General features: G+C 35.1%; 2 protein-coding genes and 1 long non-coding RNA gene across 11 annotated transcripts in view; 2 read left to right on the forward strand and 1 right to left on the reverse strand.

The window, feature by feature from the left end:
• Positions 1-1,695, forward strand: part of LOC125803002 (uncharacterized) — a 1,997-nt gene extending 302 nt beyond the window's left edge. Inside the window, exons 1-3 of the long non-coding RNA XR_007440058.1 lie at positions 1-186; positions 1,306-1,432; positions 1,586-1,695. The exon at positions 1-186 is cut by the window's left edge and continues 302 nt beyond it. This is a non-coding gene — a long non-coding RNA (uncharacterized LOC125803002). The remainder of the gene's footprint in view (positions 187-1,305; positions 1,433-1,585) is intronic.
• Positions 1-26,892, reverse strand: part of LOC103031359 (uncharacterized) — a 40,060-nt gene extending 13,168 nt beyond the window's left edge. Inside the window, 3 exon segments of the mRNA XM_007259490.4 lie at positions 14,555-14,687; positions 18,218-18,396; positions 26,698-26,892. Coding sequence (XP_007259552.3) covers positions 14,555-14,687; positions 18,218-18,395 — 311 coding nt within the window. The 5' untranslated portion in view covers position 18,396; positions 26,698-26,892.
• LOC125802998 (mediator of DNA damage checkpoint protein 1-like) lies at positions 1,769-8,720 on the forward strand. 9 transcript variants are annotated; one of them, XR_007440050.1, is made up of 11 exons: positions 1,842-2,038; positions 2,159-2,221; positions 2,361-2,459; positions 2,826-2,945; positions 3,295-3,411; positions 3,778-3,897; positions 4,527-4,646; positions 5,091-5,213; positions 5,383-5,451; positions 7,535-7,696; positions 8,053-8,715. XR_007440050.1 is itself a non-coding variant. In XM_049481655.1 (10 exons), the coding sequence occupies exons 1-10, from the start codon at positions 1,943-1,945 to the stop codon at positions 6,878-6,880; spliced, it is 1,074 nt and encodes a 357-aa protein (XP_049337612.1). In that variant the 5' UTR covers positions 1,773-1,942; the 3' UTR covers positions 6,881-7,037. The 9 variants fall into 9 exon arrangements, 7 of the variants coding, with proteins under 7 accessions (XP_049337621.1, XP_049337630.1, XP_049337623.1 ...); XM_049481655.1 differs by lacking the exons at positions 7,535-7,696; positions 8,053-8,715 and adding an exon at positions 6,734-7,037 and having other exon boundaries at positions 1,773-2,038; XM_049481658.1 differs by lacking the exon at positions 7,535-7,696 and having other exon boundaries at positions 1,840-2,038; positions 8,053-8,720.
• Positions 26,893-27,699: the final 807 nt, after the last annotated feature.

Below are 27,699 nucleotides of genomic sequence, written 5' to 3' on the forward strand. Positions count from 1 at the left end.
GTAGTTCACTTATTAGTGTGAACTTATTAGTGTGAACTTATTAGTGTGAACTTATTAGTGTGAACTTATTAGGGAGCAACTAAAACAAATGGAATAGGACAGAAGGCTGGCTATGACGTTCGGCTGAGGAGGAACACCAGGCGGCAGAGCACGAGGCAGAACCTGAGGAGGAATGCACTGTACAAGGTATGTGGTGTGTTTGAGCAGAATATTGATAACTATAATCTCAAAACGTATTTATAAACGTATTATCGCCATAGTTATCAGCTTTCCAACTGGCTTGTGTCGATAAACAAGCTGGTTAACGTTAGCTAGGTAGGATAATTAACCTAGCTAGCTAAGTAACCTGTGTAGCTAGCGTTAGCTAGGTTAGCTAGTAGCAGGCCAAAGCTACACACAGCAGGGCTATTTTGAGCTGGTTGTTGCTGCTCCGCGTGTTTACAGGATAAACCCTCAAATAATGGAGGGATTTTGCTCTAAAATTAGTGCAGGTAGCCTGATAGCCCTTCACCACAACCTGCTCAATTTCCACTGCTCTGGGTAACGTTAGCGATAGCTGCTAGCGCCAGATGCTAGCGCTAGCAAACAGCTCACTTTACAAAATAGTACACAGTAATGTTTCTCTTTGCGCAGGTTTAGAGAATGGGAACTCTAGTTTGATCGAGTGATGTCAAGTGACTGCGGTTGGAGGGCAGGAGGGTCGAATTTATTCGGTTTTGTGGTGTATATTAGCTGGTAGCATGCTAGCTAAGCTAGCGGTTTATTGCTGGCGCCAAAATCATCTCCAGTGTACTTCCTTTAGGTAGCATGGTTTGCCATTTAGCTGTTCATGGTTAAACTGTATTAGTTTAAGTGGTTGTCTGAAAAGCTTCTGTTTAGTAATATTACTAAAGTTGTGCAAATGTCATTTATTTTGGCTTTGCTTTATGCCAGTGCTAATATATGCGTAACCACTAGTATTTATTATTAGGTATGTTGATGGAACCTCTTCTAATTTATAATGGTGTAAAGCTAAACATTTGTTATTCTCTCCATTCCACTCTTTATAGTCCATGTTTGCATAAGTGACAGATCTTAATTGACAGTTCAGAAACGGGAACCTGCAGTTTGTTGTTTTTTCTGGTCAAATACACCTGCTGTAGGACTGCCACCCCTAGTACTGTAAGATGGAGCTGTAGAAAGCTGGATTAAATGTAGACAATGTTGGCATCTGTTGTTTCCACAGTTGCTTTATTAAATTGACAGTGTTTATATTGACTGTAATTAAGTTTGTATCCAAAATTTTGACTAATTTCTTTTTGACAGAAAGACTGAATGGCAAAAAGACTGATAAGACGAAAACAACTGAGTCCACAGCAAGATGCTGAGATTCACATCAAAAACAAGACAGACAAACTGGGTCTTGAGGAGAGATTTATTAGCTCTTCTAAAGGTGAATCATTTATTTGTTGAAATTGTAATTGTGTTGAGTGTGTGATCTGTTCTGAACTGTACAATGTTTTACATGTGTGCATAGAAGCATGATTCTTGTTCTGTTTAAGCCATGTTTTAACTGCTAACCTATTTTTTTATTTGTCTTTCCCAGGACGAGGTGTATTTGCGACTGCCAACTTTTCCAAAGGAGATTTTATCCTGGAATACAGAGGCCAACTCTTAACACAAAATCTCATTCAAAACATTAATTCAGGAACAGTGTTTATTTTTGGAGGTAAGTGATATTACGCTTATTAATGGGTCATAATATTAGAATACATGTGTACCTGCCTACTGCATGCTCTTAATACCCAATTATTAATCAGGTATTTGTCTGTGTTTATGCTTTTGTACATTTCTGTTAATTTTCAGTGTGGATGCATCTGTTGAAGACAAATCTTTAGGGAGGCTTGTAAATGATGAACACAAGAAACCAAACTGCAAAATAAAAGTTGTTGAAGTAGATGGAATGCCAACCCTGTGCTTATTTGCACTTAGAGATATTTTACCAGGAGAAGAAATTAACTATAATTATGGGGATTCAGATTGGCCCTGGCGCAAACAGGTAAGAGTGTTCAACTACTGTCTTGTTGGATTTGTAATGAATGTTTCTTTCAGCATAAGATCTGATGTTACAAGGAACAAATTATTAAGATTGCAAAATTACTAAAATAATTGTTTAAAGGTTAAACCAGAAGCTTCCACTGCCAAGACTCTTCAGAAGCCTCTTATAACTACAGGGGAAGAGGTATGCTCATTACAAAGTATTCGCAATGTAAAACATATTATCATTGGTATAGTGAGCTATATACAGGTTTTTCTAGTTATAAAATATATATAAAAAAAATTCTGTTACTTTATATTTGCTTTGCTTTGGTTTTACCAAGAACTATCCTGTGAAGTGTGCAAAGAGAGCACTGACTGCTAGCAGAGTTCAAGAAAAGAGAGAGGCTCCCAGGAAGTCTTTCACAATTATGGAGAGTGAGGTAAGGAACACTGTCACAACACATTTAATATTGTACCACCATTACTAGTGGGTAGAGATTCATTTATATTTATACACTCATTTATATTTAATTGACTGCTGTGTTTAAGAAGAACATTGAAAGTGTTAACTGTGTCTGTGTGGACACATGGATAGATGATGGATATTGCATGGTCGTCATATCATAGATATTGTTAGGGTTCAGCAAGGAGTCAAAACTAAATGATGACTCGTTTGCCTGTTTATTTTTCTAATTATGTGCTTTTTTTTTGCTGAATAGGACAGATTGGCAGTTGTCTGTCTATAACGTCTGTTTAATTAACCATCAGTATGTTGCTATAAAAGTTGTTTTATTTTTGGATTGTAGGAACAAGGAGAACACTCTGTTTGTTGTATCCAGAAGAGCCCTGAGACAGACTGCTCTTCCTGCCCAGTTATAGACGAGGACAGTTCACAGGACAAGCCTTTGGGTGCTGCAGAAAACCAGGTATAAACATGGTTTACCAAGATCTACCATAACACGTCTGCCTTCCTACAGGGCTGTCCCCAGTGTGAGATATGTCGAGTGTATGTGTATGCTTGGTGTCCCCAGTTGTAGAGTTGTTGATAAGCATGGATGGATATGAGATGGCCGTGGTCCAGATCGTCCCCGATCTGTTCTAAGAGTTTGTGTATGTGTGTCCAGTGACCCCAGACTCTCTGTAGAGCTCCAGTTATTGCTTATAGTTGGGTTCTCTGATCTTATGCCCTGTTTTTGTGGCTCATTTTTTACTTGTTGCCACTGTTCACTTATATTTCTTTGAATTTTACATGTGTTTACTGTGATTTGAATTCAGATGTATGCAGAAACTCCCATGAGTCACATTGTGAGGGATAAGCAGACCGTTTCTTCACGTCAGACAAAAGGAAGGACTAGGTCACTCGAAAGGCCTCTTGGAATTACAGAGCGTAAGGTATGGAATAGCACTGCAACACAGTGTCAGTATTTCACCACCACCAAAATACTGATAGTGTTTGCTAGTGTAGTGATTCACATCACCAGGAGTGTGCAATGTCATATTTCTAGTTCACTGACAGCTGTGCTTGTGTGTTATTGAATTGTGAAATGATATTTGGTGATGTTCATATGATATTATATTTGCATTTATAAACAGATAGTAGCTTAAAGTATTATGTGCTCTTCTGAGTATAGAGACATCTGAAAATTGTCTTTATAGATCCCTTCATTAGAGACCCACACATATGCTGCTGTTGGAATACTGTTAGTTGTTTATTAGTCTTTTTAAGAAATTGAGAGACGCTCTGCTGTGGATTTGTAGGAACAAGGAGAACACTCTGTTAGTTGCATCCAGAAGAGCCCTGAGACAGACTGCTCTTCCTGCCCAGTTATAGACGAGGACAGTTCACAGGACAAGCCTTTGGGTGCTGCAGAAAACCAGGTATAAACATGGTTTACCAAGATCTACCATAACACGTCTGCCTTCCTACAGGGCTGTCCCCAGTGTGAGATATGTCGAGTGTATGTGTATGCTTGGTGTCCCCAGTTGTAGAGTTGTTGATAAGCATGGATGGATATGAGATGGCCGTGGTCCAGATCGTCCCCGATCTGTTCTAAGAGTTTGTGTATGTGTGTCCAGTGACCCCAGACTCCCTGTAGAGCTCCAATTGTTGTCTTGTTGCCTGAAACCTGTTTCTTTGATATGATGCTTTATTTCTATGGCTATTTCTTTGTAACATAGTCCACCCAATGGTAATTATCAAGATTTACTCCACCAGCTGTATTCAGTTCTTACTGCATTTCTCAGTAGAAATGACAAATGTGGGGTTTCTTAACTGTGTCTTTGTGGACACATGGATAGATGATGGATATTGCATGGTCGTCATATCATAGATATTGTTAGGGTTCAGCAAGGAGTCAAAACTAAATGATGACTCGTTTGCCTGTTTATTTTTCTAATTATGTGCTTTTTTTTGCTGAATAGGACAGATTGGCAGTTGTCTGTCTATAACTTCTGTTTAATTAACCATCAGTATGTTGCTATAAAAGTTGTTTTATTTTGGATTGTAGGAACAAGGAGAACACTCTGTTAGTTGTATCCAGAAGAGCCCTGAGACAGACTGCTCTTCCTGCCCAGTTATAGACGAGGACAGTTCACAGGACAAGCCTTTGGGTGCTGCAGAAAACCAGGTATAAACATGGTTTACCAAGATCTACCATAACACGTCTGCCTTCCTACAGGGCTGTCCCCAGTGTGAGATATGTCGAGTGTATGTGTATGCTTGGTGTCCCCAGTTGTAGAGTTGTTGATAAGCATGGATGGATATGAGATGGCCGTGGTCCAGATCGTCCCCGATCTGTTCTAAGAGTTTGTGTATGTGTGTCCAGTGACCCCAGACTCTCTGTAGAGCTCCAATTGTTGTCTTGTTGCCTGAAATCTGTTTCTTTGATATGATGCTTTGTTATTTCTGAATAGGCTGAAAAGACAAGATTGTCTATCTAGAACTCCTGTTTAATTAACCATCAGTGTGTTGAGATAAAAGTTTTGTCTTGGATTGTAGGAGTTTGTGTTTGTTTTTGGAATTTTCTGTACTTGACAGATATGTTAAAGGTCACACCTATTTTTCCTCACAGTGTGGAACTGCAGAACATGTTCCGAGAACAGATATGAAACAGAGTGCTTTGGAAAAGCACCGTGAAATGCTCTTGCTTCAGCGTGCAGAACTTTCATGTGAAATATCCAAGATAGACAAATTGGTAAGTTATATAAATTGTATGTGTTGCTTGTAATTTACATTGTTTGTTCATGAAGGTTGTTCATTTAGAATAGGTTGTGGTGAAAGTGTGCTTTCATATATATATACATGGTACTGTGAGTACAATGCATTTTGCATTGTTTATCTTATAAATTTCATATCTTTTCAAGTTGGATTCACCATCTCCTGGAGCTGACAGCCGTGGTAGCAACTCCTTACTTGGTACTGAAGACTTAGAGGTATGGATATTATTGAAATGTTCTTGTAATGGTCACTGTAGGATTTCTTTTTTTCTATTTAATTTTTTATTTTGGGCACATCCTAGGTGAAGAACCCACATTTTAAAAGTTAATGCTAGGATATCATGCCTTGTTATCACAGTAAAAAATATTTTACTGGTAATTTTATCGATGGACAGTAAATAAGTATTTTTTTGGTGAACTGATCACCAAACTTGTTTTTGTGAATATTTTGTATAGTCCCTAAAGATGATCAGAAATATAATGGCCAGCTGTAATGGAAAAACATGTGGTTGTAGGGCTGTCGCAATAACTGCTGTATAGCAATATCTCACTATTGATAAAAAAATCGCAGTGTATGGGACTTAACCGCCACGACCACAAAATTGCCATTTTCCCCATGCGAGGGTCTCTTGTTTTACACTTCAATGCCTGTGCAAGAGTTAATGTAATTTTTCCCCAGCAAATTGGATTCTATAAAAAGTGTAATTTAGGCTTGCTAAAAGACTGAACAGTTAATGATATTAAATACGTTTACAGGATGATTTAAATTCAAATTTTCATTTGATAAAATATATTAAAAATATATTACAAAACGAATCATAATTTAAAAAAATAACCAACTTTATGTACAGCGCCTGGGAGGGGCAGTGGGTAAAAAATATATAATTAAATTGAGCAAATGATGTAACAGTTCATGTGTGTGCTCATCTTTTATTTAAATAGTGCAACCATTTTCTTTATTTTGAGCTAACAATTTTTATGTACACACAACAAGTTTCCAGAGTCTTTTTTTTTTTCAGTTCATGCATGCACAGTCAGGATAAACACACGTCTCCAGCGCTGTTCATGCCATTAATTGCTGACATTAAGATTTAAAATGTTTTTTATTAATGTATTAAACTATGGTAGGTATTCTCTGTATTGTTTTTGCTAATGTCTCCAAAAACTTTGATGCAGATGGACTTGTTACATTTGCATAGTAGAGTATATGTTACATTTGTACTGATCACATCTTGAATCCAAAACTGGCTTCTGGATGCATGTGGTCTTAGAAAAGTATTATCTTTTGGGATATTATTTATTCCAGCTTTTTCCTTTCCCCTTTTTAATTATACATACAGCATAATATTTCAGTTCTTAGCCACTAGTCATACTTTACAATTGTCAGTGCATTGTATTTTATTTCTTAGTGTTTTTTACATCTTAACTTGTCTGCATCATCTATGTATTCAACTTAAATTTGGCTAATTTCAAAGCTTGCACATGTTCTCTTTCAAAGGAAATAATTCCATCACCAGCCCCTGTAAAATCTTCATCTAGAAAACGATCTAGGAACAGTACAGGCTGTGAGCCAAGAAAACATCAGGTATCTTACCCGCAAACATTACTTGTTTTCTCAAATTATTTTCTTTACAGTTTTATGTAATGTTTAAAACTTGTTTAGATCTACTTGTGTAGATGTTCATAATCAAATATTTTGACACACATCCATGATTCCTATTTTCTAGTAACTGTACTTTGGATTTTTTTAATAAAAAATACAAATAATGTTTTTACTGTATATTCATGAGTTTATATTTTGTAGTTGATTTGGAGCTCAGAAATTTGGCTGATTGTGTAGGCTTGAATGACACTGAGCTGCTGCTTCTGCATAGATGTGTCCTGACTATATATATATACACATATACGCATATATATATATATATATATATATATATATATATATATATATATATATATATATATACACACATATATATATACACATACACATATATATATATATATATATATATGTGTGTGTGTATATGTATATATATATATATGTGTATATGTGTATATATATATATATATATATATATATATATATATATATACACACATATATATATATATATATATATATATATATATATATATATATATATATATACACATATACACATATATATATATGTGTGTGTGTATATATGTGTGTATATATGTGTGTATATGTGTGTATATATATATATGTATATATATATAATAGTGTTCCTTATGTTTTGCTCTTCCCGTGTACTGTTTGTTTCTATTGCATTAGAGAACCTGCTTCATTCAGAAGAATGTGACATGTCAAGTGATGATGATAATGATGACTATGAGCCTGTAGACCCAGTGACAACAGAATCTGTTAAGCCTGCAGTCCCAGCTACTGGTCCTGACACTTTGGCATCTCCTGTATCAGCTGTGACTCCCAAACAAGGTAATAAATACATGGAATTATACAGAAATAGTGTATTAATGTATACTATATTACTTTTTTTATTTTCTTTGTTTTGTGCAGGAATATCTGATTTCTTTCTCTTTTCATCTGGTTTTAAATAAGAATTAAAATTCAAAAGGAAAATGTAAAAATAATAACTAAAAACTTAACGGACCTGCACAAAAGTTACAACCTACATTTAACTTCACTGTCAATTTGAAATGGCTACATTTTATATAGCTCTGTATACTGTATACTTTGTAGTACCTAAAATACATTCTTATAATGCTCATATATCAGCTTTGTGCATTGTAATGTAAAAAGATTTGTCTAATCTATTTCTGTTTTCCTCAAAGATGCAGCAAGAAAGCCAAAACGTAAGTGGCAGGCCTCTGAGGTATGTGCAGTAGAGCGGCATCTGATGAGATACATCCAAACTGGTAAAGTGCCTCAGAAGCTAGACTGTATCCAATGTTTACACGCAGAATCCCACGCGCTCAGCGATCGATCATGGACCGATGTGAAAAATTTTGTACGCAACAGGAGCATCACCTTAAAGAAACAGTTCAGCTCAGCTTGTTAGGGCAAAATTGTGTTAATATTGTTGGTGTAATATTTGTTCTGCAACACATATAAAGCAAGATGTCATATTTAGCCAGATAATTAAACCTTTACTGAATTTTACCAAAAGCTTATTGAACAGAAATCGTGTAAAGTATGTGTACAGATATCTGGGTAACTTTTGTGAAATACTCCCAGCTTTTTACTGTCGCAGTTTTGTAATGAAATGTAATTCAGACAGACCCACAGCACTGTGCAAACGTCTTGTGGATAACTATTTATCTTGGTAGTATAGAGTTTGTACAAATCAACATTAACTTAAGAATAAATATAAATTGGCATAAAACAATTCTTATTTAGTAGTTCAATAAATGAGGCACTGCTTGTGGAATTTAACAGATCCAGTCTTTTGACAGCACTAACTTCACTATAACAAATCCTGTATAATAAGTTTTGTTCTAACTAACATATCTATAAATTCACTTAACCAAATCGGTGTTCTAACAACGTTTTTTTAAATAACATCTATAAATTCACTAAACCAAATCGGTGTTCTAACGACGTTTTTTTTAACTAACCTATCTATAAATTCACTTAACCAAATCGGTGTTCTAACGACGTTTTTTTAACTAACATATCTATAACCTTTTACTAAACAAATCGGTGATCAAACAGCGTTTTTCTAGCATAGGAGTAACTAAACCAAACCTAACAGTATTTCTTCTTAACCAACTTACCAGCAGCATTACTGAACCAAACTGGTGTTCTGACGGCATTCTTCTAACCAACATATCAGTAACATTCTATTAGCCAACATATCAATAACTTCACTGACAAATAACACATTCTCAAGGCTCAATACTGCGTTATTCTTTATTTGGATTAATTTTTTATTGATTATTTGTATTATTATAAATTTATAATGTCTTTTATAGTCAACATGTTTTACATGACATCCTAATACTTTTGCACAGACCTGTTGGTTTATTATTATTATTATTATTGTTATTAATGTTATTATTATTGTTTTATTTTTGCCAGTGATTTTTGATATTGTATGGCATATATGTGGCAGCTTTGAAAGTAAAGATGCTTGTAATCAAATATAATTCATATTTCTGTTTTGTTTCTTTTGGAAGTTATACAGCAGTGAACTGTGGCTTTCAATGATAGATACATTAGATAACTGTTAGAATATATAATGAGTGGTGAGGTTTCTAAGATACAAACATTATCCTTAAATGTTATCAGCTATGGTAGACTAGAATAATCAGATTTAAATAGTGATGTTGCGTAATATTCTTATTTCTCAACACAAAATAATGGGTGTAATGAGCATATATGATATGGCTGTATACAACACTGTTCATGAAAAGATGACCTGGATCATGATGTGTTTGCATTGTTAATTTTTTTTTTCAGTCTGTTAGCTTATTGTGGCAAATCAGATTCATATTGTGTTGAGCTGAAACAAAGATGATTCCCAGCACTGAGAAATCCCAGTCTAGATATTTACAAATATGAAACCTGAATGCAAGGAGCACATATTTTAGTAGGTCAATTTATTTTAGTGTTATTGCTATATAGGCTACCTTTGAAATTACATAATATACATAATTCACATAATCATTGTCTCCAAAAATAGCATGCAGTGAACATACAGATTTTTTTTCCAGTAAGCCAAAGACACCCAGGTGATACTGACACTAGCTTTAATATAAAAAAAACGTGTAAAACCTTTAGACCTTCTGCACGTTCTCCAAAGAACAGATGATTTTGATAATATAACAAAAGCATTAGTGCAGGAATGTAACTGAAAAATACACATGAGAACTTTACTTCATCTGTCCCCAAAGTTTAGTAAAAGTATTCAAAAGTGACTTTTATCAGAGTTTGTGTACGTGTATGGGATTGGCCCCCAAATGTGTCCTAAAAAATACAAGTCCTCAAATGTGTGGTATTATGTCACCTCGGACAAAATATGCTTGAATCAAAAATATCAAGTGATTGTGGTGTTATTGGGGTATTTTGGAGCAGAACTGTGTTGTCTGCTTCTCTCTAGCTCATTCAGAAAGCGGTGTCCCCGCGGTGGGGGCTTCTTTTCATATGGCCTCAAATGTGTCCTAAGACAGTATGTGTGTGTGTGTGTGTGTGTGTGTGTGTTTGCTGCAGAAAATGACTGCATGATCCCTGCAGTCTGAATGTGTGTGACAGGCTCAGTCTCCTGATTAGCATAATGAAGACGACACTGCACTCAAGCACAACACTCGGTTCAACACGAACAGCACTGGTCAGCAGAGACGCAGAAAAGGAGCAAGAGAAGGCCAAAGAGTAAAGATGATGAAAAAATAACAATAGCTTGCATAATGTATTAAAAATAATAACATATGCTATTATATATAATACTGCATAATTAATATAAATATGATATTATATAGTAAATATATAGTTCATAGTACACGTGTTACAAACATAGGGGATTAAGGAAATTATATAATATGTGTGTATATATGATTTTCTAATTATTAAAGTCAGTAATGCACATGCACAACCAAGGAACTCCCCACAATCCTCACAGATGCAGTATACTGACGGCTGCTCATGCACACAGAAATTCAAATGAACATGATTATAATTCATACTCGCACACACACAGAAGCCTGAATTGTAAATGAGGGGAATATGGACTTACAATGACACCTAGTCATCAAACTTTCAAACCTCTCATCCTGAAGCTGACAGAGGTTTTTAATACATGTATTAGAATACAACTATCTAAACTGTTCTCATAGCATGCTTTGCATTCTCTGTGCACTCACAATACCAAACAACCACACAACAGATGCATATTTTACCAGCTCACACTATTCAGACTCAGAGGGAGTCGAGCCGATCAGCGCGGGGGAATTAGCACATGAAAGAAATCGACTTTTGAGACGCGCAGGCTTTTGTTTTTGAGAACAATCTTTCTAATACACATTTCTTCATCTCAGAGGAGATTTAACGAGCACTGAAATTCCCACAGTTGGAATGAAACGGTAGCAGAAAAGGCCACATTACTCAGCGTTACATGAAAGTTCTCTCATTAAAAACCATTAGGGTCATCCAGGCCTGACTGCATGAGAACTGTTAGCTGTTATCACGTACTGAGCCTTAGAGTTTACATGAGTACAAAGAGTGCTCAGACACACCGAGCACACCAAGCTCACACTGCGTCTGCATGTTTTTAAGGTCCTAGCCAGAAGCGCTGATCCTAATTGCCACAGCTTCATTTTCCATATTCCGTTTGAAGTGTTGCACTGCGTCAAGTTTGAGCACAGGAATTAACATTTCCCCCTTTCCTCTCTGGAAACGAAGACTTTGTAACCGTGGAAATCCCAGCTGGGTGACAGAACTGTGCACTATGCTGAGTTCCTCTTATGTACAGCATGTGTCCTGACTCTAGCATGTATCAGATTTAAAGCAATAGTTTAGAGGAAATTTACATTTACATTTTTCCCTCACCTCAATGTTGTTGGTGTTTGGTGTCTATTTTTTTTTTTTGAAACTTTCTAATCTCTGAATTTCCAATATTATGCAAACTCCCCGATCATCACACCCCTTATTAGCTAACTGAACATCCTATTCTGAATAAAATGGGCACTAAAGTTGAGTCAAAAGAGTATTTGTGAGTTTAGACATTGATGTTGGAAAGAAAGACCTGGCTCATTATTTGATGTTTCAGTTCAACACATGGAAACAGATTGAGGTCTGGCCTCTGTGTAGACCACTGGAGTTCTACATAAAAAAAAATCATATAAAAACAGAAAAAATATTTTTTGCCAAACTATATACTATACTCCAAACCATAGTCTAAAAGTATTTGAATGGTATACACTAACTAACAATAACCTCCACTGGAACTAAGGGACTGAGAAACAAACTAAAAAACAGACTCAGGCCCAATTAATCTCCTCCTCGAAATTTTACAGATTCAGCCATCAGACTGAATGAAATAACTTCCTTTTTTAGCTGAGATCTACAGAACAAAACTTTTCTCATTATACACTGATTAAGAAAAGCTGATTCTTGGTGATTTTAATCTAAATTAGCTGATAACTGAATCCAGGCACCTAAAGGGTGAATGTAGTATTTTTAGTCTTAAAGCTAATTAAAGAAATAAAGACCACTTAAATTACTTCACCAAATCGACCTAGATTGGTTTAATTTTATCCAATGCAAATACAAATAGAAGTTCTCTTATGGGTAGTTTTTGGTCAGAAGCAATGTTTGACTTTTTTAATAAACAAAACCTTTTGGATAATACAGATCTGGAAAAAAAATAAGAGATCACCTAAAAAAGATGAGTTTCTCTGATTTTACCAAACCGAAAACCTCTGGAATAGAATTAAGAGGAAGATGGATGATCACAAGCCATCAAAACCAATCTGAACTGCTTGAATTTTTGCACCAGGAGTGCAGGCATAAAGCTATCCAAAAGCAGTGTGTGAGACTGGTGGAACAGAACATGCCATGATGCATGAAAACTGATTAAAACCAGGGTTATTCCACCAAATTTTTGAACTTTTAGAACTTTATGAATAGGAACTTGTTTTCTTTGCATTATTTGAGGTCTGAAAGCTCTGTATATTTTTTTGTTATTTCAACCATTTTACATTTTCTGCAAATAAATGCTCTAAATAACAATATTTTTCTTTTGAATTTAGGAGAAATGTTGTTTGTAGTTTATAGAATAAAACAACAATGTGCATTTTACTCAAACATATTTAAACAAACACATTTTTCAGAGATGTATACTGCTTTGTCCGATTCTTATGGTGGTAATTAAGCATGCTCCTTTAAAAAAACTTAGAATATAAATCTAAATTCTGGCAAAATTCTAAATTTCATTACTTACTCATAGCAAGAAATACAGACTAGGCCCTCATCAGAAAAAATGGGTATAGAAACTTATATTTAACTTATACTTAAGCTTATATTTAACAGAAGAGGGTTCAGCAGATAAAGGGGTTCCTCAAGGTTCAGTCTTTGGGCTGGTTTTATTCATTATATTACCGTAAGTATCATATTAATTATACCACTACATCTATTGTCAAATCCAAAGTTCACCTTAATGCCAGTGAACTCATCATGTACTGTTGTTTTACAGTTTCACAGTTTTTTACAGTTTCACACTCTGCATTCTCCAACCATCTAATTTTAAGTGAGAAAACTGAATAGAAGTATCCTCCTTTATGACTAGATGCCAAATGCCCTTTGATATAAATTTTCTCACAGGTCCTATTGACACCCTCTATTAATCACATTCATAAGCTTGTATAGGGGTAGTAAATATTTCACCATGGTATGCAGAATATTATTTATGATAAAAACATGCTGTTTTCTACAATAATATTTTGCATGAAATATCTGCATTTGGGCAGATGCACTGCTGAAAACCAAAATCACTTTTAAACAATTAAATTGGCATAACCTGAACATTTGGCTCAGTTTTGGATGTTTCTGTGCCAGATATTCACACCTGAAACTCTCTATATCCAACCAGACTCTGACATTTACCCATGTTTGAATGTCACAGTATCTTAAAGCACTTTTGGAATGTTAAAGCAAAGTTTGAAAACAGTCCTAAATCTCTGTGCCTGTAAAAGCTTAGCCTTCCTGAGAGAGAGCAGACAATGAGAGAGACTGTGAATGAATGGGTTTTAAATTCAACTTTAAAGGACAAGTTCCACAATTTGGCAAAAAAAGCCCTCCAATTTAAATGTTCCACAAGCATTAAATCTTTTAGGACACTCGGAGGAGAACTGTAAGGATCCTATCAAAACAGAGTATCTCCCTGGATATTTACAGTGGAATGAATGTCCAGTCCAATACACATGCTCCAAAAATGCATAAATCAGGCCCGGTGCAAATATAAAGCTTTTATTTTGCTGACAAATGTCAGACGGAGAGAATTGCGTTTTCACTCATTTGTTTTTGGTTGGTCTGTGATGCTGAGACCGAACAAATATAAATCAGTCTTCGTTTAGTTTTGCCTTGATGTTGCTGTTAATAGAGTAATTCTGCTCTTGTCATCCTAATTTATAATAATTACTGTTAATTAAGATAAATAAAACAAAATACTGATAGGTACAAGGGCCTAATATATAAATAAAAAATATATACAGATAAACACAGTTACGTTGGTTGGCATTGCAAACATTAATTATGAAATGAATTGATTTAATTAATAATTTAATAGTGAAGTCACACTAAAAACATTACTTTCCAAAATAGCAGAACTGTGTTTTAACGTACCTGTATCTGTCCAGATCCCTGCCTGTAGGAGGGATTATGGGTAACAGGGTCTTCTGAAAGGACACAGCAGGGTGGCTGAGGTCACGATTGGTGGGTCGTGATCCCATAGCATGTAATCCTCTCCACCGGTTCCCTGAGGCACAATACATATCTGAGATTTAGAGCCCAGGTATAACAACCTACCCATGGCCACTCTTTCATTGTTGTTGCCAGGTTGGACAAGCTTTATAGAACATTTTGACAACATTGTGCTGCACAATCTATTGTTTCAGTATAGATCTTTCAATGTGAGCATGCAGAATATTCACATAAAAGACTTAATGCAATGTAAGTGTAAATAAATTCAATGTTATTACGTTGTTGTTTGATTCCAATGGAAAATTCATTTTCCATGACAGTACCAGTCAAAAGTTTGGTCTCCCTTAATTGTTTTGATGTTTTTTTTTTTGTTTATTTTAATCTACAATGTAGAAAATTAAATAAAGAAAAAAATATATACTAAACAAGAGGGTGTGTCCAAACTTTTGACTGCATTGTGTCTTTCTTGAGTAGATCATATCTGGCCAATATGCATAATGTTACTAACATGACATCATGAATCATTCACCTCTGGTAAAAGTTAATAATTGTAAAACAAAAAAAAATAATAATAATACAATATATATCACAGTAAAAAATGAATGTCTTCCAATATTGTTCAGCCCTATTTGTGCTAATGTAACATATTTTATAGGTAAGACTGTGTTTGACTCCTAAAGAATAAACCTTGTTTGTTCAGTTTGTTCAGTCAATGATGTTTTAAGCCTGTTAGAGTTATTTAGTAGTTTCTGTTCTTAATGTTTATATTGTTTCCACAAAGAGACTGTGAATAAGAGAAAAATGGCTTTATTTCATGAGATGCCAGTATTTTAGGTACTAGATATTAAAACACTGTAACATTTCATACATCTATCATACAGGAACACTTAGTATTCCCACAGTGACTTTAGGCTGCATTTGCTGCAGAGCTTGTCAGCAGCTCTCTGTGTCATTTATCAATGGAATGAGCCACTGTAGGACTCTGCTGACCAGATATTCCTTGGCTTGTGGTGAGGTGATATGGCCAAAGAGTGGAAGAACATTAAACAATAAAGCTGTACCCAATGGCTGTAAACTCTGTCTACTATAATTGTATTGTTTCTTTCGCTAATCTTCTTAATATTATTTTGGTTTCAATTTTATAGATATAATTTAGAGTATATATATATATATATAAAGCATGTGTAGGAACTGCATTGCATACTGCATTGTTTAATTTATTTTTTGCTATTTTGCTAGTCCTCACACTATTACACTACCACCACCATGTTTGACTGTTAGTATGATGTTCTTATAGTGGAATTCTATTTTAGCTTTACTCATTTAAATATCTACTTTTAACCAATTAGAACACAAAAATTAGTGACTGTCCCTCTTAATCAGAGGTGGAAAGTAATGAATTACATTTACTCAAGTTACTGTAATTGAGTAGATTTTATGAGTAATTTGTAATTTGTAAAGTACTTTTTAAAATAGGTAATTTTACTTTTACTCAAGTACATTTTGACACAAGTAATTTACTTCGCTACATTGGAAAACTCCTAATTACTGAGTAAAAAATAAAATGCTGGGAAAAAAAACAATTGTCTGAATTAATAATTAAATAATTGGCGCGGATGCGCCGGTGCACGGATGTTTGCGTGTGGAATATCGAGACAATAACGTCCTCATGTAATACAAAATATACCTGTCCCGCTGGACAGAGCTGTCAGCTTTCAAACCTTCCACATCAAACCTGTGAAAGCATGTGGTGGTGAATATTTTTATCATTAAACAATCTGCTTGAATGTTAAAAAAAACATGTAAATAGCAGTTAAAGCAAAGTAATTGCAAGTTAAAATATAACAATGACCGATAAAACTGTAAAAATACAGTTTATAGTCACATATATGACCATAACTTTTTAACAGTAAAGAAAAAAAATGGATCATAGAAACGTATGCCACTTGTTCTTGAAAATGTTTTATGGGGTGGTCTGAAGAAATACTGCCTGAAAGGTCCAAATTATTAAATGAAATAATAGTTCATTAAAAACAATTTAATTTATGATTTGTTTTTACTTTTTACATCAAATAATTAAAAGTAACTATAACTTTTACTCAAAGTACATTTTAAATTAAGTATTTTTTTCTTTTACTCGAGTAGATTTTTAGACAGGTACTTTTACTTTTACTTGAGTAGAATTTTAGCAAAGTAAAGGTACATTTACTTAATTACAATTGTTCAGTACTTTTTCCACCTCTGCTCTTAATTATTAGTGATTTTCAGCTTGTTACTCCCCAGTGCACACCCTTGTTTTCATGGTCTTTTACTGTTGAATGGTAAGTCTTGCAGCTCCTTAGAAGGACAGTATAATCAGATTTCGGTGAATCTTTAATTGATAAGACATTGATTGATCTGATAGACTGATTTTTTTTTTCTTTTGAAAAAAGAAAATAACCTCTAATCTAAGTTTTCTTCATTTGGAGATTATTATGGTTCTTACTGTGGTTTGCTAGAGTTTAACACACCTTTATTTTTTGTCGTGCTTAAGACTTTTAGCTGATGTTACTTCACGTTCCAATTAATATTATGTCGTTTATTGCTGTCTCTTTGCTGTGAAGATGCTTGAAGATGAGGAAGACGATGCTGCAGACACTGCCTTAGGTGTAATACAATTATTTATCACAAAGACTAAGACAATATCTTCGAGGCGATCCTTGGCCAGCCCTGGAGAGAGATGATGCCCAATTCAATGTTCCTGCTCTCTCCCCTCAGTGAACTGAGAGACCTGCTAATAATGATAGGGTATCATGGTATACATCTGAAAACACCAAATCATGCTCTAGACACAGAGATCTTCATAGATTCATAGGAGGAGTATTTCTAGATTAATGGTTACATACTGTACATTAGTGAAGAAAAATACTGAGGAAAAATTAAAATATACGTCAATTATCAACCAAATTTGGTTAAATGGTTGATTAAAAAGTGTTCAACTGAATTTTACACAGGGTCAATTAGTGTTGGAGAACTGCATTTATTGTATAAATGATAATTCTATATTAGCCATAGCTCTATAGTTTGTGCCCATCACATTTTTATATTCATAAATTAGTACCTGTTACATTAGCTATAGCTCACATTAATTCTCTGTACTGTTGTTTTGTTCTGTTATTTGTTTGTTATTTGTTTGTACTGAGCAGATTGGTTCCTCCTAAGGTTTCTTCCTCTTAAAGGGAGTTTTTTCTTGCCACTACGTCACCATAAAAATTGGAATCTCTGTAGTGCTGCTCATAAAAGGCGTGGACCTGTTTTTCTCTGTAAAGCTGCTTTGTGACAACCTTTGTTGTAAAAAGTGCTATATAAATAAAATTGAATTGAATTGTATTAAATTGAATAATTGAAATACGTGATGTTACCTGATATGGCCAAAGAGTGTATGCACATTAGAAATAAAGCTGTATCCAATGACTGTAAACTCAGTCTACTATAAAAGCATTGCTTCTATCTCTGTTCTTCTTCTTATTACTTTGGTTTGTAGTTTTATAGATTTTGATAAAACAATATAATTTAGAGGAGATGTCACTGCGCAGATGCACACACCTGTCTTGATGGCCAGGAGGTGACGGTGTAGAGTGCGCTGCTCTCGGCTCAGTGTGTTGAGATGGTAATGTTTGGCCTCATCAAGTCTCTGCAAGCCCTCAGCCAGCCGTGCCTCAGCCCTCTTCTCCTCTCTCCTCTGAGCCTCCTTCGGCCACATCATCCAGTCTGAGCGATGCATGCTACACACACACACACACACACACATACACACACACATTCATTCTTATTCTGAGCTATACTCAGCACATCTGTCTCTCTACCCACAAGAATATGATTATATAGCCTCCTTCACAAAGCTCTCCAACAGCTACTTCAAACTCATCCTCAGTCTAATTCTGGATATTATACAGTGCTGCACTTGCAATAGATAGTGTTCATTTCATAGAGCGCTAATTAAAGTGCAAATTGTAACTAAAGTTACATTTAATCTGAATATTGTATATTATTCATGGGAATGCTAACAGCAGGATTTTCATATTACTACAATTTCTTTTATTTATTTAATTTGTAATTAATTTATGATGCATTTATAGAAAAAATGTGAAGTTCTATTTGGTTATAGGGTACAGTGGTGCTTTATTTTTATACATTTGAGAACCCTTCAGAATATTCTGTATTTCTGCAGAAATTTCCCTACATGTAGATCAGGAGAACCAAATCAAATTAATGGCACACAAATATTAGATTGGATTCTATATTAATTAAGGAAAATAAGGCTAATATCTATTTTTACTCAGCCATGTAAAAGAGTATTTAAATTTAAGAAATCTTGAGAGAGTGCATGGTCACATCAGACATCAGTATGAAGCTTTAAGACAGGGGTGTCCAAACTACGGAGGTATTTTAGAAATAGAATGAAAGTTGGCCCGCTGTTAAGCAGGTTTTTATAATGTGAGATTCAAAGCTTGAATGATAGATGTCAGAAACGGGCCAAAGAGTCTAAAAGCGGAGAGGGTGCACATTTCTAGCGCAGAAAAACAGAGTCTAAAAGTTGCCGTAATTAAGGAGTTTAATATTAAGAGACATCATGAAATTAAACATCAATTTAAAAAATCTTAGTTTACACAACACTGTCAAAGATAAAGATAGTAAGTCAAGTAAAATGGTTTGTAAATAAGATGCTTTAAGATGATAATAATCTACAGTATAGGCTAAACCATAGATTAAGGCTTCTCCTTAGCAAAAAATAAACTTCCTGTAACTTGCAAGACATAAAGTGAACATCTAAATCATATTTTGGAGCATATTAAAACATTTGAGCTGAGTTGACCTTGATCAAAGGACATAGACTTGGTCCTTAACTAAATCAGGCCAATTCTAGCATATTAGATTTAATTACATTTAATTGCAATGCAGTGATACTTTTGTAAATATGAAAAGCATGTGTAAAAACTACATTGCAAACTGGCATTCATTGTTATTTAGCTATTTGTGGAAAGTGAGATTTGATTTAATCAAGTATGGCAAGAGTCCTCACACAAGCACACTACCACCACCATGTTTGACTTTTAGTATGATTTTTTTTGTGGAATACTATTTTAACTTTAGTAATTTAAATTTCCACTTTCAGTCCATTAGATTACAAAAATGGTGAATGTCCCTCTTAATTATTAGTTAAAGCGTTAATGCACATGATAAATTTGGAGTCAGTAATGCGTTATTATTTTAATAAATTTTAATTTTAGCTTAACAAAACTTCTAGGAAGAATCACCTCTACTCCAAGTTTCCTTTAGTTGGAGATAATGGTTCTTAGTGTGGTTTGCTAAATTTAAACACCTTTCTTTTTGTGCCCTGCTTAATACTTTCACATTCCAATTAATATTATTAACCAAATTTGGTTAACTTGTTGAATAAGAAGTGTTAAAGTGTTGGATAACTGCATTTATTGGATAAATGATTAATGAATAAATAGAAATAATGATAGATGATAAAATGTCCATTTAAAAAGTGTTTTTCAACTTTAAACAGGTGAAAACTCTTCAGAGATAGACATTAGGAAGGGAGGGATTGTTTTTGGAAGCAAATGATGGCAAAGTTAAAACATACAGTATTTCCTATCATTCTCATAATGGTCACAGAAATTATAGGCTATTAATAGTAATAAGGCTATTTAAAATAAAATTACAAATTAATTGACTGGCCCCTCTCCTTAAACCAACCTGAATCTAGATTTTATTGATAAAATTAAGAGAAATTACTGTTTTATTCAGTTTCAATGTTCTATTGACAGCATAATTTGACAGTAATGATAATAACGGTACTAATATGGATCAGTTAGAGTCAGGCTTACTCTAATTATATTACTAGAAAGACTTGAATAATGTCTTATGAACAGTTTTGATATCTGGTTTTGGTACAACACAACTGTAGAGTTTTTTTTTTAGAATGCATCCAATCTGTGTTTTTGTAAAATGCCACTTTCACAAGTCACAAGCTGAAATAACAATAAGGTAAGTGTGACGTATGTGCTCTTGACAGAAATATTTTTACAATGCTCAAAAAGTATTACCACTAGAGTCGTAGCAATATCAAAACAGGTGTGGCATGCTCTCATCAAAAACCTCATCACACCAGGTGATGCAGGGAAAAAAAGAGAGAGAGAGAGAGAGAGAAGGAAATTCAGCAGTTGATGGAGCACTCAGTCGATGGCCTCCATCAGTCACACTTGAGCGAGAAGGCAGCGCTCGGCCTGTTTAGGCCTTTGAGAATGAGTAATAGGAACAAATAAAGCAAAGTGGCAGACCTCCGATAAGCTCTAAATCTCCCTGTTGCATCAGCCTTATTAGCTTGTAATCCATTAAAAATAAACCAAGTCTGCACAGTCTTTAATGGGATCATTAGGGGTCATGTGTGGCTGGTTATAACTCTCACTCCTCTGTCTGGTTATGGGCTGTACATTTGAACATGTTATAATGATTGATTGTTTTGCCTTGCAGTTACTCTCAGTTAGTCATGGTCTTTTGGAGAGTTTCAATAAAGGCTTCTTTCTTTATTTAAGAGCAAAGTCTAAAGATACTAGCATATTAAAAACAGAGCCCTGTGGGCTTTTCTTACGAGTTTAAATCTAGCAGCCTTTCTAAAATTGAAAATGAAGTGCGAGATGCAATTTCTTAAATTATTCCAGAATGACCTTCCTCCCTCCATCTGTTTGTTTCACTCTGTCTCTCTTTTCCAATGCTTTAACGCCCAAGGATGCACTAAATTGATTGTAAATTGCAGTGAAAATTATGCTAATAGGGAAGTAGCAGGTTTAGCTGAAGTAATTGTTTGTGTGAGGTCAGTGAGCATTTTCATTCTCAGGTTTTGTGTATGTGTGCTAGGCTAAATCTAAAGAATGTGTTGGTGGAAACGGGATAAACAGAAACATGTATTAGCTTGTAGCTTTAGGAACCTTTTTAATCTGTTTTCTCTGTCTCTGATTGGAGGAATGAACTCAGCAGTTCTCTGCTCTGAGACACTGTTTTCTCCTGGCATTGATGTGTTACCTGATGCGTAACACATCAATGCCTTGCAGAGTCAATAAGGCTGCTTTCTCTAAGCTGCTTGGTTACAGTGTTTCTTCAGGGGATTACTGAGATAGCTAATGACCGGCTACTACTGGAGTGATGCTGGTTTTAAAGCTAACACTGTTTGCTATTTGAAATGCTTCTTTAAAACATTACTGGTTTACAAGCATTTTTCATGTTGGATGCCAGATTTGGATATTTTCTATTGTCTGGTGCCCTGTGTCACAACTGTGCCTCTAAAATTTAATTGATTTGAATTAGATTGATTGATCTACACCAAATATAGCTTATGTGCCCCACATTAGGCATTGCTATACATTAGGACAGGTCAACCTTTTTATTTATTTCTCCCCCTTTTGATAAAGTTAAATATTTTCAACCTCCCACATACGTTTCAGTCTTTTTCAGACACAGAAGAGACTGGATCAAGTCAAAATTGGCCAATTAAAATAACATTACTAGAAATACAGGGGCAAGTTACAACTTCTCTCTTAAACAGTGGGCTGTTTAAAGGCTAAGCACCATTTAATATGAAATTGTCAAACATATATGTACAGCCTAAGCTGAGTTCCTATCTTCGGCCACATCATACCCAAGAACCAGATGAACTGAAGATGAAGCAAAATGACAAAATGTGTGTTGTTTTTGGCTGCAGTAATTCAATGTACAGTGGGACACCTATGCAAAACTGGCCAGAAGACCCCAAAATATCCAAAAAGTGGACAAAATTTGTAAACTTTAAAATGGCACACTAGACAGAACTGTTTCTGCACTCCACTGTCTGTAGTGCTCACTTGAAGATTCCATCACTCCTGAAGATTAACACAACTATGGGATGTGGAAAGCTGGTGTTGTGCCAAATTCAGCAACCCCACCAGGAATGCCAGCGGATTATCTCAGCTTTTCATTCAAGCAACATAGCTCAGGCTCCCGAGTGGGGGTGCTTTTCCTGGTGGGGATGCTAAATTTGGCACAACACTGGACGATGACTGGATCTTAATCCTGGTGCTATACCAACAATATGGGCACGCAAAGAAATTAGCAAGAAGTGTTTAAGAACCTCTGTAGAGGTATATATAGAGTTGTATATATATCTGACTCTCACAATCTAAATATACTAGCTAGCAGATGTCTTAAAGATGTCTGAGAAGTTTCTAATCTTCATTATTTACTCAGTTAGCCTTAGTAAGCTAACATAGGTTAGCTAACTAGTTGCCTGGCTAGCTCACCTATAGATATGTAATATGTTTACTTTCTGCTTTTCTCCGTGTGGTTTAAATTTCAGAAACAGATCATGTCATTGTTTTTTTGTTACTTTGCAGGCTCTTTAAGAGAGTCATATCCAAGTACAGTCTGCACATCACTAAATATTATTATAATTATTCTGTACAGTCTCCCCCACAATCAGTCCAGGTCTGGCATAGCTAACAGTGTTTGACAGCTTTGCGCTATTCACTGATTTCCACTGGTAATGTCAGTCAGCATCATTCTGGAATGTCAGACTCAGGTTTTTACATCAATTTGCTTGAATTCATTGATTTAAAAGTAAATTAAATATGTGATAGTCATTTTTATTTTACGCTTACATTTGTAGAAGCTAAAATAATGTGAAATCTTTAGGGATGTTCTTAGCCTTTAAAAATGTCATACTCACAACAAGTTCATTCCGTACCAGTTTATAAAACACAATATTCAAAAGCATGACTACAGTTTAACACATCACCCTGATAATAGACTTGAATGACTGACTAATAATGATGAAGATGGAGGTGGGTCAGCAGGAACATATAATAATAAAAAAAAACTTTTATCTGCATGAACATGAGATTCTCTTCATGTATTTCCTTGGCAACACAACACTTAACTGGTCTTTAACCCTGATTGATGTGCCTGCTAATTGTAAATACAACATCCTGTCTATATAATAAGATTTCTAATTTTGGCCATATAATTTCATTGGCTTGGTGGCCTGAGTGGCCACTGCAAAGTATTTGATCTGTCTGCCCCTACTGAAAGTTACTGTGGTTATTTATAGCAGGGTATAATATGAGCCTCGGGCCTCAGTAGATGTGTAGACATGATTGCTTCTTCTTCTTCATTTTCAGAGCTATCTTCCACTATTACAAGTGGACAGGGATGGCAGTTTAGATCCATATATGGGAGAGCATTGTCTCGCTCAGTGACCTTTCGGAGATTGATATTTCTATTACAGCAGCAATATCCATTCATCCATCCATCCATCCTTTCATTCACAACCATGAATCATCATCTACCTTCATGAGGCCGTCTACACATTTGATAATGCACTGCATAGCCATCCTGAGACACAGCTTTCATGCAAGTAAATGATCAAATAAAGAAAAACTACATAGCTTAATAGACTTTCCCAAAACAGAATCAATTTAATACAGCCATTAACATACCATAAACTATAAAACAAAAAGTACTACATAGACTGCTTTTTTAAAACTTTTTTAGAGTAGAGGCTTGGATGAGGCCTGGAAGAAAGTACATTGCGTACTTTATTCGAAAGCTGTTGTAATGATGGTGGTCAACAATTCATCAGCAATTTGTATGTTTATTATTATAAAAAATAATGAGGAGAGCAGGGCCTATCCATTATGTCTGAGAAGAGCCTCTATAACAAGCAATTAGTTTTAAGCACAAACAAGGACCAGCAGGGGAGAGGAAATCACATTCATTTCAACATCTTAATTGGTGATGATAACGACCATGCGACACTATTTGCTCATCTGACATTAATTCATTTGCAAGTCATGAAGTATTCTGGCCTATAGCCAAGGCTTAATAATACTGACACATGAATTGCTTCTTGCACTTTAGTATTAGAGAGCTTTATTAGAGAATCTGAGAGACTCTCATTTAAAACAGAGCCTGGTAGCAGAGGGCTGTGCATTACCTCTAATTTTATTTTTATCCAGTACAGAGGCAATACCAAGACTCATTTTTAGATATCAATTCTAATACCTTTTAAAAATTTCTTCCGCATGCTAAAGGGGAAATGTCACATCCTCGCCCTGTTCCTGTCTTGTCTCATGTCTCTCTGTGTGTTTTCCCCACGTGCCCTGTGCCCCTCTGTGTCTCCTGTCTCAGTAGTTTTCCACCACATGTCTCATTTTGTGGCTCCGCCCCTTCCCCAGGTGTTTCTAATTCTAGTGTGTTTCCTGTTTGGTTAAATAGATCCCCTGTGCCACTTGTCCCTCGTCGGTCTTTGCACTAACCTCTGTTGTTTTGTCGTTCTCGTGTTCTCTAGCTCAGCCCTCGTTTTCATAGCCTTAGCCCTTGTCCTTTGTTTATCTTCTTGTTTTTTTCTCATTGATCTCTTGTTATTTTCCAGTCCCTCGTTCATTTCTTTTTGTTTTCTCTTGTTTCAGTTATTAGTTATTCCCTTGTATATATTCCCTGTTTATTTATTATCATTATCTCCAGTTGGTTTAGTTTATGTTCTCTAGTTTGTTTTGGTTATTGGTTTTCTGTGTATCTTTGTTTCGTGTTACTCGTTCCTTGTTTCTTTGTTTATATGTTCTTTATCTAATAAATGATTTATTTTGCCCTACCTGCGTTTAAGTCCGCCTCCACGTCTTCCCTGCACCTCATCCTGACAGGAAATCTTTGTAATTTCTTAAGTGATTCAGTAAAAATATATCGAAACTCATTCTTTGTTTTATATTGATAATATGATGTGAGGTTAAAGAGAGAAGTTTTTTTTTTATCCCACTTGAGATGTTGTGAGCATACACTGACATACAGCATATTGTATATATTACATGCTCCCCTACAAATTACAGTAAACAAACTGGTGTGTGTATTTTGGGATTGATTTAGGTTTTAGAGATCTATGGAAGTTTTTGATTGAATGCTATACACATATTAAAAACCCTGCTAAAAAAATACATTCCTATACCAGCCTTTTTCTGGTAGCTGGTTTTAGATGGTCTAAGCTGCTGTGTAATGGTTAAGGTGGTTGAGAAGTTTGAGATCCAGGTATAAACATACTCTGTACTGCTTAGCAATAGCTGGTTAGCTCTTAACCAGCATATAGTCTATACAGCATTTGATTTTGGCTATGCTTGGTCATGCTGGTAAGGCTGATTTGGCTGGTCATATAGCACAGTCATGCTTTTTACTCTGATCGAACAACGTGATGATGCTGGTCATGCTTGTTCAAACAGATTTTCCTGCTTGGTGAAGTGGATCTTGCTTATAGACCAGCTAAACCAGCTAACCTAAAAAAAACATACTTAATGCTGGTAAAGGGTTAGGCTACATAAACCTTTGTGTATTTATGTAAAAAAAATAAACATTTTGATGACAGCTTGGCAATGACTGATGATTTTATTATAGCAGGCCAAGTAGCTTTTATATGACATATTACTTCTTAAATCATTTATAAAGTCTGTAACTGTGTTATTAAGGATGTGAAGCACATAATACCTGTTTTTAATGTTCATTATAAGGATTTTTCATTTATTTTAATAAATTATTATTATTATAAAAATAATTGTCAATTTTTACCCTTAAATGTTTGCATTTAAATGATCATCTAAAAAATTCTAAACCACAATTTGACAGTAAACTTTTGATTAAATCACTTCTCTTTAAAGGAATACTAGTGTAAATGTAAAAAGCAACAATTCTCACTTTTTAATAGGAAAGTTAAATGAGCTTAAATGAACAAATGTTAAAATTATTACAAAGCTATTTGCTGAAAGTTTTATCAATGTTTTTTTACTTAGGGTTAGAAACAGGGTTAGATTTAGGACCTGGGTTGGGGATTCTATATTTAGAATATGTGTTGAGGTTAATGTTAAGATACTTAAAGAAAATTAAGGGCGATTTAATAGATATGCAATTTTATGTAAATTGAAAAAGATTAAACATAAAGATTAAAAATCATTAAATATGGCCTATCCAAATAAACCTCACTGAAAAAGATCACAATATGAACTTACCTTAAAACAGCATATAATCAGGCAAGTGTTGAAAAACTCACACGTTGACAGAGGACAAAAAGAAACAGAAATTTGAAGATATTACTTGTCTGTCAGTAAACATCTGTAAACAGACAGTGAGAGAAGTGATCTGCTCTGCTGAAGGTCAGGGGAGAGTCTTCTGGAAGTGTTGATCTAGGATGGTCTGCAGTGTCCACTGAGCTTGTCCTGACATGCCTGAAGTTTAACAGGAAGATGTTTCCAGTCCAGTGGGCTGCTTCACTCATTATCATCTGATCTGGAGAACGAAGAACATGATAAAAGAGTATAATATTATAAGTTCATTCTCACTGCTGTACACAAGTAACCTTTCTGACCATCTTCAGAATGTCTGCCCATTCTCCTGTTCTGTTCCCCTGTTAATCTCCCCCCACCCATTGGGTTACCAAGGGTAACTGGGGCTCAGGACAAAGCATTGTGATCAGTGACACTGGCAAGGTCTCCATGACTACCTCAAAGCTTTTCCGATGCAGTGTGTGTGTGGGAAAAGGCTAATGTGGGTAAAGCAACTGGCCATTAAAATGCTTATTAGTCTGTTTATGGGTCAAACACGTGTGACTGTTAGAAATAAAAAATAAAAAAAAAACCTTTGTTCTTTTAGAAGCATGGACTTCAGTTGTATTGTATGTAAACTTTTCTAATGTAGCAGGACATTACGGCTTTAAGATAATTGCGCCCCATTGTCTCGGAGGGCTGCAGGGGGAGCTTATCGAGCCCAACACATGCCACAGCTAATAGCAGGCCATACACAAAGCTGTTCCTCAACTGGTAAAAGCAGTGATCACAGGGAATCCTCTGGGCCGGCAGGTGCTTCTGATACACTGACCATTTTGCAATATTCTGCCTTTTTAGATGTGTATTTGCATAGTTTAGCATTGTGCTAACAGCATTGCCTGAAGCCAAAATGTGGTGAAGCTTAGATTAATCAAGTTAGACATGAGTCATATGTTTACATGATCTCAC

This window comes from Astyanax mexicanus, chromosome 1 (assembly GCF_023375975.1).
Source record: "Astyanax mexicanus isolate ESR-SI-001 chromosome 1, AstMex3_surface, whole genome shotgun sequence".
Taxonomy (NCBI): Eukaryota; Metazoa; Chordata; class Actinopteri; order Characiformes; family Acestrorhamphidae; genus Astyanax; species Astyanax mexicanus.